Below are 19,260 nucleotides of genomic sequence, written 5' to 3' on the forward strand. Positions count from 1 at the left end.
CAATCTTGGTAGTTCCAATGCTGTATGTACTCTGGAGATAGCTTCTCAAGTGAAATTCCGGGGGAATTTTTGTACCAAGATGTAGCTCCAAGGAGCAAGCAAGTGTGTAAATCAATCTCCCTGCTGCCTGATGGTACAAATAATAAAGATTTTGAAGTCCAATGTATCTTATGTTATTATCATGCATGTACTGTGTGATTGAACAAACTAACAGGGTCGACGCCAAAGATTCTTGGAGAAGTCGATACATGGATGGAAAGAAGACATCAGGTGAGTTTCCCTTCACAACTTTGGAAACAGCACATGAATTTTGAAATCCTCACTTTTGTAAATTCTTATGTATGAATGCACTGACAGAGTAACAGGTCGACGCATGAGATTGATTCTTAGGAAAGTTGATGCATGAAACAGAGATTGGGCAATAAAGCGAGCCCAAGAGTTGGTTTCATGGTGGCGATTACAAAAGGTAGGTTGCTGCTATGCAGTTTTCCTCCCAACTTTGGAAAACAACAGTTGATTCTGATGCCAACAGAAAACTGCATCCATCCAGAAAACACCACAGCAACAGGTCAGCAAAGGAGATTGATTCTTACAAAAGTCAATGCATGAAACGGAGACAAGGTGACAAAGTGAGCTCAAGAGTTGGTTTCATTCAGGTGGCCAATACGAAAGGTAAGATTGATGCTATATTTTCCCTTCACAACTTTGGAAGACACTTGCAAAGTTGCAGGAACGGAAAATTGGCATCACAGTTGTTTACAAAAAGATTACGCCCCCGGTGCTAAGAGTCTGTTCCCTCTATAAACTTCATCCATCCATCCAATAGCATCTGATGCTTTTAATCCTCCTCTTACGAAGAGCACATCAGATACACAAAAGGCAGCTCAGGCGGCCAGCCTGTAATAGCTTCAGAGTCAATTACTCCCAGAACATACATATAGGGGCCAATGATAAATTAAGTCCCACTCGGACCAACCAAAAAATGACGAGCCTTGTATCATGCAGTGAACTTAAGCCAGTCAAGGCTTGCCGTCGATGGCTTGCTTGAGCTTCCTCCCTAGCATGTAGGAGAGGGGAGGCGGCACAGCGTTCCCGATCTGCCGGTGCTTGCTCTGGATGTTGCCAGCGAAATGGTATCCATCAGGGAAGCCCTGCGAGCACATTCATGTCAGTCATGTCATGGGATTGGATCAGAGATCTTCAGAATATATCAGCAGATGCATTCGATTCATAGCATAATGCATTAGGTTCTGATCTGCCTACAGATCACGGACAAGGCCATTGTGCTTGTACAAATGCATAATTATGATCCAATTATTTGATAAAATGGTTCAGTCTAGTACTCTAGTAGCAGCATTGATGGGAACAAAAACTAGTATGAACTATATGCTTCATTTTAGTCAAGCGTAAATGTCCAGGCACCAGGGGTATATTACTGTCTACTAGAGTCTATGCAATATTAGCACTACGATCTGATTCTCATAAAATAGCTCAATCTTAAACCCTGGTAGAAGCAACGATGGGGAACAAAAACTACTGTGAACTCTGAAGTCTGAACCGTATGCTTCATTTTAGTCAAGTGTAATTTTCAAAGCACCAGCAGGTGTATTACTGTGTAGTAATCTATGCAGTGGTATCATTTTTGGGAGTATATATGTTGGCAAAGTATTTTACCTGGGATCGGGCGCACTCACGAACAGTGATGATCCTGTCCTGATCAGGGTGGAAGCACATGCCGACCTTGCCCATTGGCTGGGGATCTGTCACAGATGTGGGGAAGTTGCCCTCCCAATCCAACCTCCCGTACAAGCCTTTCCACTGGTTGTGCCTCTTGGCCGTGTTCGGCAAGCACCAAGGGATCAACTCCACCGTTTGCCCTGTCGATAGCTTCACCTGCACGCACAGCATGATGAAAATCAGCTATCAGTACATCACATGATTGGCTACCAACAAACAAGGCGGTAGAAAGCAGCAGAAAAGGATTTGCGTCGAATGAAAAAGAAAATGGCAGAATGCTACCTTCTCATCTGGGAGGTCATGCCAGTCACAGCCAGGGCGCTTCGGGATGTGCTTGCACCTTATGAGATTGAGCTCATTCATTTCTTTAGCTATGTGATCACTCAGCGAAGATGCATCACCTCGAATCTTCTTCTGGAACCAGGAGACAGGCTCACTTGCATACTACAGCACACAAGGGAGAAAATTCAGCTTGTGCATATCAAGCAAGAGCACTGACACAACGGACTGAAGTGGGAGTAGGGATGTACTATACACCTACCGGTATTGTTGGTTTGCTGGCACCATTCTCCACCGGCGGCAGATCACCAATTGTATCCCTGACTGTTATAGAGCGGAAAGGAGCCCCTCCAGCAGTGCTCTTAGCAGCGGCATAGTATTTCCCTTCTGGTAGATTGATTTTCAGCTCAGGGCTGGAGAAGACGTGCATCGGTTCAGGCCAATCAGGAAGGGTCTCCCCAGGTGCAGCAGCCCAGATGAATGCCCTTTTCCTGGACTGTGCAACACCATAAGCACCTGCCTCTAAAATCCCAAACCGAACCTATAAAAAATGCAGAGAAGTTTAGAACATGTGGGAATGAAGGAATGCCATATAGTACAAGCAAAAACAGAGGAGAGCAAGTGTCAAGCACCTGGTATCCCATCTCCAGCAGTGATGCTAGTGTCAGTCTGAAGGTCTGGCCTTTGTTGAATGAAACAAAGTTCCTAACATTTTCCAAAAGGAAGAACCTAGGCCGGAAATACTCCGCAAAGGACAGGAATGCCAAAATCATCTCACACTGAACTTTGCTCCATGGACTTTGGTTGAATCTGTTCATTCCAGAGAACCCCTGAGAAAAGATGGACAGAGTGTCAAGCAGCAGCACTGAAGATTAACAAAGCATCGAGCATTCTCCTGGCATATAGATGAAACAACCAACCTGGCATGGAGGGCCACCATTGATGAACTCTACTTCACCTGGCACAGGGAGATTTTTAATCTTTTCATCTGAAAGTTTAGCTGCCCGTTCAGAAGCCTCGGTAGTTGAGATGCAATCATCAACATCACCACACTTGTCCATTATTGCCCTGCAAAGGCAAATGGTCACATGTGAGTTGGGAGATACAGGAATAATAGGTTTAGTGCGTCCAAAGGGGGGAAAGGTGGCTGCATACTTCAGAATCACATTGCAGTTCTCCACAAATACCACTGCCTCTGGATGATTTTCACCAAATGCATCCCCAGCAGGTTCTTCATATTCAATTGCCCATTTTGTACGTGATGCGCCTGTAAAGTCAAATGATCAGAAAGTATATGGAGGCCAAGTTTGTTCTATCTTCCAGCAAGCATCTAATAAAAAACATGCAGATGGAAATATAATTACCAGATAGCTGCAACCCTTCAGACAAACCTCCACAGCCAGCAAAAATATCAAGGGTTGCAAGACAGTTTTCTGGTGTCACATTCTTCTGTTTGTCAGAATCAGCTTGCAAAACGTCACAAATCTGCTTTCCTTTATTCTTTTTTACAGCCTGTGCCTTCCTTGTCAGGATCGTGAGCTTAACATTGGTCGGTAGCTGGTTCAAAGACAAGACAGGCTCAGTCAACTATCTGAAGCAGTTTCTCAACAAAATAAATGCAAAGTAACTGGTGAAGATCAAAAGCTGAATTTTGGCAATAACTAACCTGCTTGAGAGCTCCAGTCTTAGGGTCATAAAGATATTCACAGTAAAAGGCATGATCAACCACTACTGGAAGATTTGGGTTTGGAAGGTCGTTCTTTGCTGTAACCTCACATTTCCCCTCTATCATCACAACTGGCACACTCACTACATCTTCACTGTAGTAAACCTGGATCATCAAACAACAAAGAATAAATATTAAAGACCAAATGTACAAACCAAAAGGTTATGAGGAATAACAGGCGTATGACGATCGCTATGCAGATAAACAACAATGAAGTGAATATTTTTGAAGTGAATACTAGACCTTAAACAACAAGGCAAAAAGCAACAAACCTCTCTGATGTCTGAAGAGTAAGCTTTAGCTGATGAAATATCATCTGGCCTGTATAACCTTCTTACACTGACTTTGGTTGATTCTGGATTAGCTTTCTTCGATCCAGCAGAAGCTTTGATACTCTGCAGGTGACACACCACATAAGGCTTCAGGCCTACATTTCTTCCAGCCTTGTAGGTCCCCTGACCCTCGACTTCAGAGAAAAACTCAGGCCTGATGTACAGAAAGTCATGAACACTGTATGTAACATTCTTGAGGACAAAGCTGGTCTCTGATAATATCTTGAATTCATCACCAACTGCTTCTCGCTCCTCACAAGAACTACAGCGGCCAGTTCCAGTGCCCAGTTTATCAGAAGGGAGGGAGAAAAAGGCACCTTTCTCAGGACAGTATAAGCTTTTGCAGATATACTCCACAGGCAAACCTTTCCTCTTCCTGTCCTCTGCCTTGGCCCTCTCCATCTTAATAGCTTCTAAATGCTCCTTTCTGCACTTGTGGCCCCAAGGAACCTGCTGAAAATTGACGGACACTGATTCCTTGATGTCACTTGTTTCGAATTCCAAACAACCATTAGTAAAGAAAACCTCTCGTTCATTTGCAGCATTGCCAAGGACAGTGTGTGAACCCTTTTGCAGAATTCTTCCATGGATCATTTGTGTACCATCATGTTTCTCATGCATATACTCAACAAAACACATGATGGTTTCTCCTGAATCATCTTCTAGTGTGACTGCCCCACCAACAGCAATACTGAGATCTCGAACTCTAGCACATTTGTACAGAACTTCTCCAGAGAGTGTTTTCCCAACTGTTTGGCCCTCCCATTCAATTTCTTTACAAGCATTTGTTGATGACTTTTTAGACCTCGTTGATGGTGGGGTCCTAAAAACAGCTTCCTCGTCAACTTTAACCTCCACCTCAGCATCATCATCTTCATTCTCTTCCTGTTCCTCCTCAATTTCCTTCTGGTCATCATTCTCATCTCCCTCCTTGGAATCCTCTGGGAAATGAGTTGCATAGTAATCACTCCATATCTTGCTGATCAACCCTGTAGTTGTCGCACGCATAAGTTTTCTTTTAAGTATTGGGCCCATATTTGCACTTGGGTTCAGATTCTCTCCCCTTGTTGCCTGATTTTTTTTCTTCATCGCTAGTTTTATGTGCCTTCGTTCTTCCATCTTTGCAAGAAGTCCAGTGATGAAGGCACTTTGTTGAATAGTCCTTTCTGGATAACTTGCAAACTGCTGAAGAATTATCTGTCCATGCACCACAACATATCTTTCAACAAGCGCTGCATTTGTTGAAATAAATGCACAGTGCCCTTTCTCAAATTCGGCTACTCTCTTAACAACATCAGCGAAAGCAAGTTTGGAAGCGCGAGTTTGTTCTTTTAGAAGGGCGATGACACTGACAGCCAGCCTTGCTGTTTTAAGGACAGTGTCACACCATGGCGCATACTGCTTTGTTGGCTGGCGTAATTTGTACCTGAAATAATTGAGATCCATATGTAAGTTAGAGGGAGCTTTCATCGGAAGAAATTGCAAGATTCTGTGCATAAAATAAAATACAAATTTCAAGACAGAAGATCCGAAATGCATGGCAAGCTATTGAGCAAGTGTGCTTGTAATACAGAGGTAACTGGAGTTGCAGGAGTATTTACCAAGCTATGTCAGTTCGAATTAATATGCAGATCATTTCACCACCAAATTCTACAACCCATTCCTTGATTGGACTTAGATAAACTGCAATCCCTTTATCTTCCTGGTCAGATTTACTTGAGGAAGAAGATGACTGTGTTGACTCGGCTGTTGAACAGAAGTTATGATCATCTTCTCTCATAAAACCAGACCCAAAGATCACTATGTCATTTTCAGCACCTGCCTTCATAGGAATGAGCTCCAAAGGGATAAGTCTGGCATCTGAATTATACAGAGCCCAATTGTTGAGTATTCTTGTTGGCAGTTCCTCCACAAGCATGGCATCTTCGCTGTCAAGCATGTACTCATCCATTTCTACGCTAGATGGTTTATAGTATGCTGGCATTGGGTAGTCATTCGCGATCTCTGTTTCACAGATCTTGATATAGACATTTTTCTGTGAATTCTCATGCTTGCCTCTCTGCTTCTTGTTCATCTTCCACTCTTCCTCATCCTGCAACAGTCTTGCTAATTTCTCATCTTCATCCTCGTTTTCAGTCGCCTCCTTACACTGCCCATCCTTGATCGTCAGAGTTCCATCTGAGGTCATAGCTGCCAACCTGCTGAATTCCACCCTAGATTTACATCCATTTCTTAGGGCAACAAGAGCAGGCAGTGTGGACAGTATCTCATCATCGTTGTTTGCTGTATGGTCCAATGCAGTAAGCTGGTTATGGATAAACTCACCAATTGAGATTACAAAGTCCTTTCTCACTGTTCCATTGAAACTTCTCTCTGAATTAATGGAACGTACAACACTAGCAAGCAACTCTTCCAGACCCAGCAAAGGATTTCCGCCAACTGACCTGACTAGCTTTCTGTAAACTTCAACACAGATATGGGCCTTCTGACTGAAAAGATCAAAAAAAGACCGGTAACTACTTGCTGGCTTCACACATTCATAATCAGCTAGTTCTGTTGAGAGCCAAATTATCACAGTGTTTTCTTTATAGCCAGAAATTGCCCAGTCCTTGATTGGCCCAAATCTCTCACAGCGTATTCCCTTTTCCCTGGGCTTTTTCATATCAGCGTCAAAGGGCATGACAACAGCTGTTATGGAGATACCATCACTTCGAGACATTTCAAAAGGTTGCGGATTACCATCTCCATCATGCAGGATGAAATCACAGAGTTTTCTGCGAGGTTTCTTATCTTCAGGCCCTGTTTTTGTCAACCTAACAGCCTCTGTTTCCTCTTCAATCCGAATGTCCTTGATTGTGACAAGCATATCTTCTTCAGACAAGTAAACTGCCTTCTGTTTGAAATTAGAACAGGCAGCTGTTCTCTTTGGTCTCTTGGAGACAATGGTGTCATGACCATTGTTAGTGGTACCGTTGTTCTCTTTATTAATATTGTTGTCATCCTCGGTCTCATCTTCCGTCTTATGAAGCTTAGGTCTGCGCCTCTTTGTTCCTGAAAAGCAGAAAATGACAGACACATTAAGAACTGAACAAGATGCGAGAATATAAACATCAGATGAACCCCATACATAAGAATATTAAATGGAGTGCATTCAAAAGACGAGAAAATAAATGCTGGTCAATATTTAATACTTATTATTATCAATATGAACTTGGATTCTGCACTGAGCCCAAAACTCGGAGCATGTCGTGTTAAGTGCTATGCCTAATCAAATCAAGATGTGGCACTGAGCACAAAACTCGGAGCATGGCATATTAAGTGCTATCACTAATCAAATCAAGATGTGGCTATCATATGTATCTGAGCAGATTACTCCCTAATAACTTAAGCTCTTTTCGTCGAACACACACATATGTGTGTCATCTTGTACTAGGAAAACTTCAAGATGACACAGAACTTACAACAACAAAATCAAAATAAAGCAACAAACCAGAAAGCCAAAACAAATAAGAAGACTAAACAAGAACTACTTGGCTAGTTAGCGAAAACTAATAGCTTACACTTGTGTATCACAAATGAATAAATTCTGCTAGGGCGCGAGACAAGTTATCTTGTATTGAAAACATAGACGTACAACCCAACAGGGGAATCACCCTGTGACTTTTTTAGTAAGAGAAATAACGCATGAGGCACCCCGCAGAGGAAGCACCATGTGACCTTTTTAGCATCGAACACGGGTGGGTTGGGCACACTTGCTAAGGGATGCTCGGTTCTCAAGTTGTCTTAGGTTATACAAAACTCGACCCTATGTGGAGTTTTATAGTAAGAAGAAACAACCCATGAGGCACCACACGGAGGCCAAGCCTCAAACATGGTGGGCCGGGCATGCATTCATGCAACTAGCCAATGGAGTGGCACTCAGTTCTCTTGTTGTCGTGCATATCCTATACATATTTGGTTGGTTACTAACTGGTGAACGACAGTTACTTGCTATGTGATTTAGAAGTTACATTTATTTACTTTGATATCATCTATACTTTCCTCCAGCTGGAAGCTCATGGTTAACTACACATTATTTGATCGTCCACCCAATTTAATTATGCTCTAGCCAAGCTTCAACTAACTCATGATAGAAAAAGTAGTTCTAGGCTTCTAGCTAAGACTCCCAGTGCATAGCGGCCTTGTAAAATATATTGGCGAGTGATCAATTAAACGCCTGAGATGGCAAACTTATCAATAAATAACAATGGTATCATTATGACGAAAAAGGGTTTCCCTCCGCTTTATATTATAAAGCAACCACCACCGCATACATCCGAGAGAACTGATACAAACTCACGCCACGACCGCACTCAACAAACACACCCAAGGCAAGATACAAGGTGTCGGGCACCAACACACCACCCCAACGACTACTAGGACACTACAAATGAGCAAAGAAGAACCACTTTGAGCCGAGGAGAAGTGAGACGGCCAACTTCGTAGCGGGGACACCAAAACGGTGCCTCCAAGAAGGGCACGACCACAATAGCCACCACCGTCCGGTCCCGCGGATCAAGTTTTCACCCGGAGCAACACGAAGGGAGAGGGAGCACCGCGACTCCTCCTGCAAGGAGGAAACACGCCCACGGCCGCCGTCACCGTCGGCCAGTCCAAAGACTGGGCAAGTGATGTACCCCGTTGCTCCAACCCCTCCAACACACCCCCACTCCGTCAACCACCCACATCCATACCACCCGAGTGGCCATGTTTGCTCACCCGCACCCGAGCCACACAATCTGCTAAGACCAACGCGCCTTCCGCCGCCGCCCTGCTTCCAAACTGCCCCAAGAACATCAAAGGGGAAGGCTTTGGACAGCACTGCCAACCCCAACCATCGCCGGAACCGCCAGCGACCGTCCCGCCTCAAGCATCGCCAGGTAGCAATCAGCGAGCACCATGCCAGGGAAGGGGGAAGGGGGAGGAGCGGCACACGGCCACGCACCCCCTGCGCCGGTGACAGGCGGCTCGACCACGTCGGAGCCCCCATGCCTCCTACTGGCCTTTCCCCCCGAAGCAGTTGTCCGCTGAAGAGGGGGGGTAGGACTGCCGCCACAGCCGCCAAGGATGGACCCAAGGGAAGCCTTCCAACGCCACATGTCGTCGTCCAGGTGCCGGGGAAGAGGCCTGACCAGACGCTGGGGCGCATACGCACCTCCACCACCGCAGCCACGCCACCAGCATGGCCAGACGACCCACGACAGCACCGGTCGCCCGTGGCCCCTGCTGGCCTCGGCCCTCTCCACCAGACGGGCCGCCAGCAGCATATCAGGCCCATCTGACCGGCCCGTCTCGCACAAATCCACCCGAAGAAGGCTGCCTGCATCACCAACCTGGGCTGAGGCACCAGCTGCCGCCGAGCCACAGCCAAGCAGCAGGAAGAGGCCGCGCCACCACCAGACGGCGCCACGGCCTCCTCGCGTGCCCGACGCCGCGCCCCGCCATAGCCCAGCGCCACCAGCGGCCAGCCATCCCTCACCCGCTAGAGTTTCCACGCGGTAGGGAAAGGAGAAGCCCCGCCGCCACTTACGCCGGCTAGGCTTCGCCGGCGGCACCTCTAGGCGGCGGTGAGTGAGGGGGCGGAGGGGAGGGGGTGGCGGCGGCCGCTGGTTCCCCGTCCGCTCGCGGGAGTGGCTCAGGGGGAACAGTTTTCACAATGGTAGCATTCATTGCTTCATATACTACACAACTTTTTTTAGACCAAATATAACACCACATATTGAACTCATAAAAAAAGAACAATAACAGGCCGTAGTCTAACAATGCGGAGACGTGCAATATTGCAGGAAGCCATGAACTAATAAATTGATGCCTAAAATGTAGGAACAGAAATAGCAAGGCAAACATACCTGCAGTAGAAGCGAGATGCGGAAATTTCGTCATAACTCCCCTGTAAAGTTTCATAATCAAGCAGATATGTCAGCTAGAAGTTGACATAAATGTAGCAATAAAGCTGCAAAATCAGGAGTTTGGCGGTTACATCACAAAGCAACAGTTCATTAACATATTGACAAAAAAGGACCTAGTTCATTGACACATATAACAATGAAATCGGACAGAGTTAATGACATCTGATCCAGTTTTTATAGCAACTATTGAAGAGACACATGATGTACAAGCCTACAGGGCAATGAAAGCATCTCCAGGGCGTAAAAATAAGCGCGCCACAAAAGGGGCCGCAGTTGAACAGTCAGATTCCACATAACACGCTAAGGCAAGCAAATTCACCAGCATTAATATGCAAAGACGGCGACAATGTCGCCGGCCTGCCGACAGGCACCTAGATCTCCTCATTGGAGCAAATAAATTAAGGCACTAAGCAACATTGACACAGTAATCACAGTTAACAAGTGCAACAGCTCCCAGCTGATTTGATTCCAAGTGAGCAAATACTAGTTAGTAGCAGTAGCAACTAATTAAGCAACAGCACTGCTGAGGTGCAACCACATCCACGGTTAATAAGGAGAGCAGCGCACAGGAGGCAGCAAGGGCAACAACTCCAGGGTGATTCGATTGCAAGTGATCACAACAGCAATTCAGCTACTAGTTCATCAATGGATGAGGAAGGACATGGTTACCTCACCGGTGGAATCCGCAGATCTCACCAAGCTAGGGAGGGTCACACACTGACACTCACAGATCCACGACCGAGATCAAGAATCCTGTGCAACAAAACAACAGGATATATCATTAGAGAAGCATCATAGTCAGAATCAGATTCAGAAATTTCGGCATAAGTCCCCTGTAAAATTCTATAATCAAGTAGAAATGTCAACTAGAAGTTGAGATAAATGTAGCAATCAAACTGCAAAATCAGGAGTTTGGTGGTCCCATCACAAAGCAGCAGCCCATTAACACAACTTGGACACAACTAATGACATCCAGTTTATAGAAATCATTTAAGAGACACATGATGTACAAGCCAATAGGGTAATGAAAGCATCTCCGGGACATAACAATGAGTGCACTAAATGTAACAGCAGTTGAACAATATGAGTTTTATCCTATGCAGCTATGTAGGAACACATTCTCCATAAAACATTAAGTCAAGAAATTTCACCAGCATTGATATGCAAAGACAATGACAACACCGCCAAGGCGCCTAGAGCTCATCAATGGAGCAAACAGAATTAGCCACTAAGCAACCATTGAAGAGACACGTAATGATGTACAAGCGTACAGGATAAGGAAAGCATCTACAGGATGTAACAATGAGCGTGCCAAATATAAAAGGGGCAATGGTTGAACAATATCAGTTTCATCCTATGCAATAAAAGTTGAGCAGATTGTGCATGACACGCTATAGCAAACAAATTCACCATCATTTATATGCAAAGACGACAATGATGTCACCAACTTGCCAACAGGCGCCTAGATCTCATCACTGGAGCAAACAAAATTAGTCACTAAGCAAACATTGAAGAGACACGTAATGATGTATAAGCCTACAGGATAATGAAAGCATCTACGGGGCATAACAATGAGTGCGCCAAATATGAAAGGGGCAGCAGTTGAACAATATAAGTTTATCCTATGCAACTATGTGGGAGCACATTCCGCATAACATGCTAAGGCAAGCAAATTCACCGGCATTAATATGCAACGACAAAAACAATGTCTCCAACTTGCCGACAGGCAACTAGATCTCATCATTGGAGCAAAAAAAATTAAGCAACTAAGCAACATTGAAACAGTAAGCACAGCTGGCAAGGAGAGCAGCGCACAAAGGAAGCAAGGGCAACAGCTCCCAGGCTCCCAGCTGATTTTACTCCAAGAGATCACATACTAGTTAGCAACAGTAGGCACTAATTAAGCAACAGCGCCACGATGGCACCATAACCACAGTTAATAAGTAGAGCAGCACACAGGAGGCGGCAAAGGCAATAACTTATGGCTGATTTGATTGCAAGCAATCACAACAACAATCCAATTACTAGTTCATTGACGGTTGAGTAAGGACATAGCCACCTCACCGGGGCAATCCAGACCCCAGCAAGCTAGGGAGGCTCACGCACTCACAGATCCAGCACCTGCGCAAGAAAACCACGGGATATGCCATCAGAGAAACATCAGAATCAGAAGTCAAAATGCGGAAACGCAAACACAGCTAGCGATGCCGCAATAGACCGAACATGGAAGCAGGGACACCCGTCTGGATTCGAACCAGATGGGGCGACGACCAAGACGCCGAGTACACAAAGCGGGCGGGGCTAGTAGCTGGGCCGAGCGACGGAAATGCGGGGAGGCGCACGGCTACACGGAAGAGAAGCGAAAGCACGCACACACCCGCATCGCCATTCCAGCCCTGCCAGGCCGGTAATCATCCATCCATCCATCCATCTGAGGCGACACGAGCAAGCACGCAGGCGCGCAGACAAGGCGAGGCGGAAAACCCGCCCCCCGGTCGGAAGCGATGGAGGGCCTGGTCGAGGGCGGCCGATCTTCCTGCTCGCGTGCCCAGGTCGAGCTCCGGCGGAACATCGGCCGTCTACGTGCCCCCGCCGGGGAGGCGAAATCACCGGCCGACCGACCGGAACTCTCGGAGAAATTGGGGGAAATCGAATGTCCCCAAATCACGGATCGCGCGCCGGCGATCAGCGAGCGGGGCGACCAAAAGCAAGGAAGCAAATCCCCTTCCCCAAAAAGGCCCAAATCGAAACCCTCGCCCAAAAAAAAAAATCATAATAAAGCAAGCTAATGCTGGGGCGGCCGGCGGGCGAGCGATTACCTGCCTGCGGGGGCAGGCGGGCGGGCGGGCTCCCTCCGGCCTCCGGCGACCGGCGGCGAGATGCGGGGAGGGGGAGAGGGAGAGGGGCGGTCTCGATCGTACGGAAGTAGGGTAGCTCGTAGGGGTGTGGGCGTGGGTGTGGGAGGTGGCGGGCGGAATGCGAAGAGAGAGTGAGAGAGTGGGAGGCATATGAGCGGAAGGCGGGCGCGGTCGGGGGGCCGGAAAGCGCGCGGGTTTCGATTTTTGGGGCGGCTCCCTTTGCGCGGGACAAAGCTCTCCACTCCCTCTCCTCTCCTCTGCTCCCGGTGGGCTTTGCTTGCTTGGGCCACATTCGACCTGCACTCCATCTAAGCCATAGCGGTGAATCTTTCTTCTGTGAGATAATTTTGTATTAACTTTAGTACAAAGTTATACTAAACTTGAGACACTTATTTTGAGACGGAGGGATATTACTTTGTCTAAGAAAAAGTTTATCGTTGCTTTTTTTTGGCGATGAAAAAAAGTTATCATTGCTACTTTGTCTAGAAAAAGGGCTATCGTCGCTGTTACTGTTGTAACAAAACCTACAAATATAAGCTTGTTTGTGATGCCCTCATGCTATGCCGTCGTCCCGAGCAATTAAGGGAGCGTTTGGATCTCTTTTTGCCGTTTTACCTTGCTAGGCAAGGCTAGCCTTGCCGATGAAGGCTAGCCAAATTGACCCGCTCGCTCCGGCGTAGAAAAACCTGGAAACTGTGGGCAACGAGGTAAGCCCGCTTAGGAACCAAATCCACCTCTTCCTTGCCGGGTCAGGTTGAGCGAGCCCTTGCCCAAGAACGAAACGCTCCCTAAGTAATACAACCGTCTCTCCTTTAGTGCGGGCGCATGGTAGAGGGAGTGAGACTTGGTCTTTCTGTGTAGTGTCATTAGAATATTATATAATCTGTCCAAAAACAAAGAGCTATGTGGTGCTTGAACTTGCCACAGATGTTCATTTTAGTGTCTGAACTTGAAAAATACGTCAAGTTGGTTCTAAAACATGGCGCGAGCATACAAATACGGTGTTAATGTTATTCGTAGACGTAAAGTATGCCGACATGACACTGAATTTAGCTGATGTGGCATGGGATCCACTTGTAGCGATGAAATAGGATTTTAGTTGAATATTATGTCTTTATGACTGGGGAGCCCGTCTGTCAGTACAAAAGAGAACCGAAATGAAAATACAGGTTGCGCCAGCCACTCCACCCAGTTACGTCATGTTTAAAATGTTGCTCCTCAGCTTTAATGTAGCCAATGTTTGCCCCTCAGCTTTAATGCGTGTGCTACTTAAGTGAGCTGCAATCAGTACCTGCCGTTTAGCACATATTATTTTTGGGAAAATATCTGTAAATTATAACCACACCAATACACATGCTACCACTCTGCATTTTACACACGGTAACGTCTGTAGATTATACTCGTAATAATAAAGTTAGATTCAAATATTTGTGGGGTATTAATAGTTACCTCGTGGTATACAAATATTTGTGTGCATATATAATTAAAAAAATCTATAAACTAAGCCCCATGCCATATCGTGTGTTACAAATATTTGTGGTACATAAATAATAACCTCGTGGTACACAAATATTCGTGTGCACACAAAATAAATATATAAATGTATGCAATAAACTAACTTACTAAAAATGATCATGTAAGTTTAAGAAATATTAATATATTATTTATAAAATAATATTTTAAATATAGTGAATACAAACATTTTTGTACATGGATGGCTTATATTTATTTTGAAGAAATTAAGGATAACAACATTTACTAAATACTTAAAAATATTCACTAGTGCATAATTTCGCTCATGGATTATATTATTAATTTTTATATAATTTAAATATAATCCACGAGTGAATATTCATATATACATTTTAAATTTTAAATTATGAATAATATTTGATTATAGAAACATTTTCTTAAACAACATACTTATGAAATATAAAATTGTTGTATAGTTACTCAAATGTTTGAATGATTAAAATAATATTTATGAAGTATAATTTGAAAAATATTTGTAGTATATTATATTATACAAATATTGTTATAATTCATCTCTATTACTTCAATTGTGTTAATATTTTTTAAATGATACATGAATATTCTAAAAGGTATATGAACATTTTAGAAAATAGTTATTTTAGTTATATGTATAATATTTATAACTATTAATACCACACAAATAATTGACCTTTAATGGTATTGCTGTGATTTGTATTTTACAGACTTGTGCCAGTTTCTTTAAATGAACAATGTGCTAAATGGGCCGCAATAGCTCCAATCAGTTTAAATAGCACAAGCTTTTAATTCCACTGTACATTAAATCTAAGGGGGCAAAGTACGCATATTAATCTATCTCGTGTAGTGGCTAGCATAGCTTGCCCGCACTCTTCAGTTCGCAGGTTTGAACCCTGGTGTTCACCATTTTTTATTTTAGTTTTCTTCTGCCCTCGCATACAGGGCCCACTTATCAGTCATAGAGACATAGTATATCCAACTAAAATCATGTTTCATCTCTACAAGTGGACACATGCCATGTCAGCAAAATACAGTGTCATGGCATCACACTTTACATCTACGAATAGGATTAGCACCGTATTTGCGCGTTCATTACAAGTTTTAGAACCAGTTTGGCGTATTTTTCAAGTTTAGGCACTAAAGTGAACATCTATGATAAGTTCAAGCACCACTGGTGTTATTACCTCAAAAACAAATTAGCAAGCAAGTAGGGGTGTGGGTGGGAGGAAGCGAAGAGACGTGGGCGGAGTGGGGTGGGGGGGGGGGGGGGGGGTGGGTATATAAACGGAAGGTGGGCGTGGTCGGGGGCGGAAAGCGCGTGGGTTTCGATTTTTGGCGCGGCTCCCTTTGCGCGGGAGGGACGCCGCTTTCCTCTGCTCCGGGTGGGCTTTTCCTGCTTGGACCACATTCGACCGACAGTCCATCTAAGCCATCGCGGTGAACCTTCCTGTGACAGTGGTAGTTGTCGTTGCAATTTTGTCGCAGGGCACATACACTTGTTTAGACAATAAGGAGGATAATTGGCTTGATGCCAAACATTTAGCATTGCCAAAAAAAAAGACAACTTCTTGTGATGTTGGCAAGTAGACATGGTAACCAACCAAGTAATAGCCAATATTTGTCATTTGCCAAGTGTTGGCATCAAACCAATCATGCTCAAGGTCTGTCTATGATACCATGCCACATCATATATAGGTTGTACTATCGACGCAGGTTAGGGCATGTATAATGGTGCTATCTTAAGAGTGTCACGTAGAATAAATGATGAGGTGGAGGAGAGATAACTCATAAGAAAAGAGTTGTCTTCTTTTATTTAAGAGAAGACAAGAGATGATCTCTTAGCACAATATGTCTCATCATGTTTTTAGGAATAACCAATTATTGAAAATAAGACTAATAGATGACCCATTGTAGACATTTTTTGTCATATCTAAATTACATACAAGACTTAAGATAAAATTATTTTATCAACTATTGGACATGTCCTTACAACGCTTCATCTGTCTAGTTGTCTATAACAAACTAATACGGGCGGTGGTTGGCCCGTGGCGGCCGGCCGAAGCGAGTGATTAAAAAATAGAAAATATATTTCTCCAAAGAGAGAAACAGTTTGTTACAGACTCCCCTCGTATAACGGGAGAAAGCACGACGTCAAGGGGTGATTTTTACGGGAATAGACGATCTTTAATTCTACAGACGGACTGTATCCTTTTTGTAAATATCTTTCCTCCACACAGACAAAAATCTTACATGGCCTGGGTTATAGACGGTTGAGTAGATACCAATGTGCATGCCCTCAGCAAAGCAAAGCTATCGTTGCTATTATTCTCTTTTTGGGGCAACGCAGGTGCACTGCCAATTTCATTTGAGAGAAAAACAAAACAGAGTTGCCCAATTTATACGAAAAACCAGGCCAAAAAATCGTATCGTTGCTTGTCACCCTTCTCCTTCCTCTTTTGTGTCCTCCCCCTTCTTCCTCCTCGTCGTCCTTCTCTCCCTCCCCTTTTCCCCATGCCATCTTCCTCCTCCCACCGTGTAGTCCGAATGTCACCAACTGTATATTACAAATCGTATCATCATTGACACACTTCTTGCCTGTCAGTGGCTAGGTGTCAGTGATGGCTTTTTCAACACGGACGGGCCAACTGGACAGTCAATGATGACCTCTGAACATAGACCGCTGGTTGGTGAGTGATAGCATCCCCCTTTTCTTTTCATTGCCGGCCTTCACCTCTGTTTTGTTGCAAGCCATAGAATTGCAATTGACAAAAAGGCATACAAAAAATATACACGCACACATCATGCATTTTGCACAAAGCACTTTACTTTTCATAACAAACAAGCATATAATTATACTTCACAGCCAACAAGTACATTAAATTGAACACAATTCGTAGCCAATGTATTGAACTTGCTTGTAAAACCTACAAATATAAGTTTTGTTGTGATGTGCTCATACTATGTCGTCCTCCCCGAGTAATTCACTTGTCTCTACTTTAGTGCAGGAGCATGGTAGAGGAAATGAGACTTGGTCATTTTGTGTAGTGACATTAAAATATGGTATGTCGAGAAACAAATTAGCAAGCAAGTTATGATTTATAATAACAAGACATGAGTACGATCGAAGTAAATGAAGATTGCTTAGAATAATTATAGCTTCTAAGACATACTATCGACAACGTCTATATCTACATGATCAATAACTGCCTCTAGATAAGAAGTTGATAGGCCGAAACAAGAAGTTGCAAACGTGAAGGTAAACCTATAAGTCTTGAAGGCAAACTTAATCATCTGGACTAGCAGGTGCTTTCTCCTGGCCGTTCCTTTCTTTTCAGATTTTGTGTGTGTAGTGCAACTAAAATATAATGTTATCACCGCCTTGACATTTAGGGTAACATTGTAAAAAACAAAATTGACTTGTCCTTACTATATCAAGTAAGATATGTAATCTAAAACCTTAATAGATGTGTCTAGCTCTGGTAGCATGAGTTAAAGAATATTAGTAATTATTAGACACTATTAGAAATAAAAAGTTTGACTAAAATCTAAAGCATTAACATAATTCTATAAACATCACCTATAGAAATTTATGAAGGTAACACGTTTCATCATCGGGCTAGTGTGGCTAGTGCAACACTACTAGCATGGTAAAGCATTAACGGATTTTTATAAGCATTATCTATAAAAAAATGTGAATGTGACAAGTTTCATCATTGCCCTAGTGGTTAGTAGGACACAATTAGCATAGTTAGATTAAAATCTACAACATGAGCCAGGGGCGAAGCTGGAGCTTAAGTCGCCCTGATGCACCAACTTCAATATTGTGTATTTTTAAAAAGAAAAATGGTGTAAATTTTTCAAGCAACATCGTACTAAATAGAAGTGTGTTTCATATCTTCTACCATCAATTACAGGATACACTATAATAAATTTTCTTTGCTATGAAAAGTAGCAAATAAGAAAATATCAATGAAAAATATTGGTATACTTTACCTATTTGTACACAACGTGCAAATACATTAAATTTCAATAACAATGTTCACATCAAAATATCAAGTGAATATAAAAAAAATTAAATTATATAATTATTTAAGTTAGAAATTTACCTTTTACTTCCTTCGTCCCATAATGTAAGACGTTTTTTACACTAGTGTAGTGTCAAAAAACGTCTTACATTATGAGACGAGTAACATTTAGGCTCTCTTACATTTATAAATCAATCAACAGTATTATTCTTTTTATAGGAAGAAATAACATATTGCTTGAACTATCTCCACAAACCAAGCAATTTTTCTTACCACGTCTTTAAGACTAGATGGTAATCCTTTTGCGAGGATTATACCAAATCCCTTCATAAAAATTAGTCTGATCTCGATGTTGTGATGATTTTCTCTTTTAAGAAGATGCCTATCCATATATCTGCGGGGCGTTGTCTTGTTATGATTTTCTCTTTTAAGAATATATGCTATCCATATATCTCCATTTGGTGAAGATTAATTATATAAATTGGACACCCGCCCCTTCACAAGAAGCTTGTACATGGAACCAAAAGAATAAAAAAAAGGAGATTTGAGAAATCTTTTTACACTAATAAACGACAACACTTCTGCTTTGATACACCCCTAAACATATCAATGGTTAAGATTACCCCATACCCTTTTATAATAAAGGGTAGGATGGTCATCTTTGAAAGGACATGACCAGCGACGAGACCTCCGATACATGGGCTGTGTATGGCCGAGTGTGTCGGTATTGGGCCAACCCACCAGGTGGCGGGCCACTTGGTATTTCAACGTGCGACTAAAGATGGAGCTCCAGTCACCAAAACCCAGCTTTGGTGGAGCTCACAAAACCCAAGTTTATAGTAAGCT

The 19,260-nt window shown here is 43.5% G+C and overlaps 1 protein-coding gene across 3 annotated transcripts; it reads right to left on the reverse strand.

Moving 5' to 3' along the window:
• Positions 1-606: 606 nt before the first annotated feature.
• On the reverse strand, positions 607-13,010 carry LOC125523558 (DNA (cytosine-5)-methyltransferase 1A-like). 3 transcript variants are annotated; one of them, XM_048688586.1, is made up of 14 exons: positions 12,842-13,010; positions 12,082-12,143; positions 10,692-10,775; positions 9,963-10,003; positions 5,676-7,125; positions 4,015-5,500; positions 3,683-3,847; positions 3,381-3,573; positions 2,937-3,283; positions 2,649-2,846; positions 2,279-2,557; positions 2,020-2,181; positions 1,675-1,893; positions 607-1,151 (listed from the first exon to the last, which is right to left on the reverse strand). In XM_048688586.1, the coding sequence occupies exons 4-14, from the start codon at positions 9,994-9,996 to the stop codon at positions 1,020-1,022; spliced, it is 4,665 nt and encodes a 1,554-aa protein (XP_048544543.1). In that variant the 5' UTR covers positions 9,997-10,003; positions 10,692-10,775; positions 12,082-12,143; positions 12,842-13,010; the 3' UTR covers positions 607-1,019. The 3 variants fall into 3 exon arrangements, with proteins under 3 accessions (XP_048544543.1, XP_048544544.1, XP_048544542.1); XM_048688587.1 differs by having other exon boundaries at positions 10,697-10,775; positions 12,002-12,143; XM_048688585.1 differs by having other exon boundaries at positions 12,002-12,143.
• Between the last annotated feature and the right edge of the window lie 6,250 nt (positions 13,011-19,260).

Source organism: Triticum urartu, chromosome 7 (genome assembly GCF_003073215.2).
Source record: "Triticum urartu cultivar G1812 chromosome 7, Tu2.1, whole genome shotgun sequence".
Classification (NCBI taxonomy): Eukaryota; Viridiplantae; Streptophyta; class Magnoliopsida; order Poales; family Poaceae; genus Triticum; species Triticum urartu.

Coding starts and splice junctions, on each gene's coding strand:
- LOC125523558 (XM_048688586.1), bottom strand. CDS start 9,996: ATGACGAAATTTCCGCATCTCGCTTCTACTGCAG. Junction 3,284..3,380: donor TGAAGGGTTGCAGCTATCTG/GTAATTATATTT, acceptor TTGACTTTACAG/GCGCATCACGTACAAAATGG. Junction 2,558..2,648: donor TGCTGGAGATGGGATACCAG/GTGCTTGACACT, acceptor CATTTTTTATAG/GTTCGGTTTGGGATTTTAGA.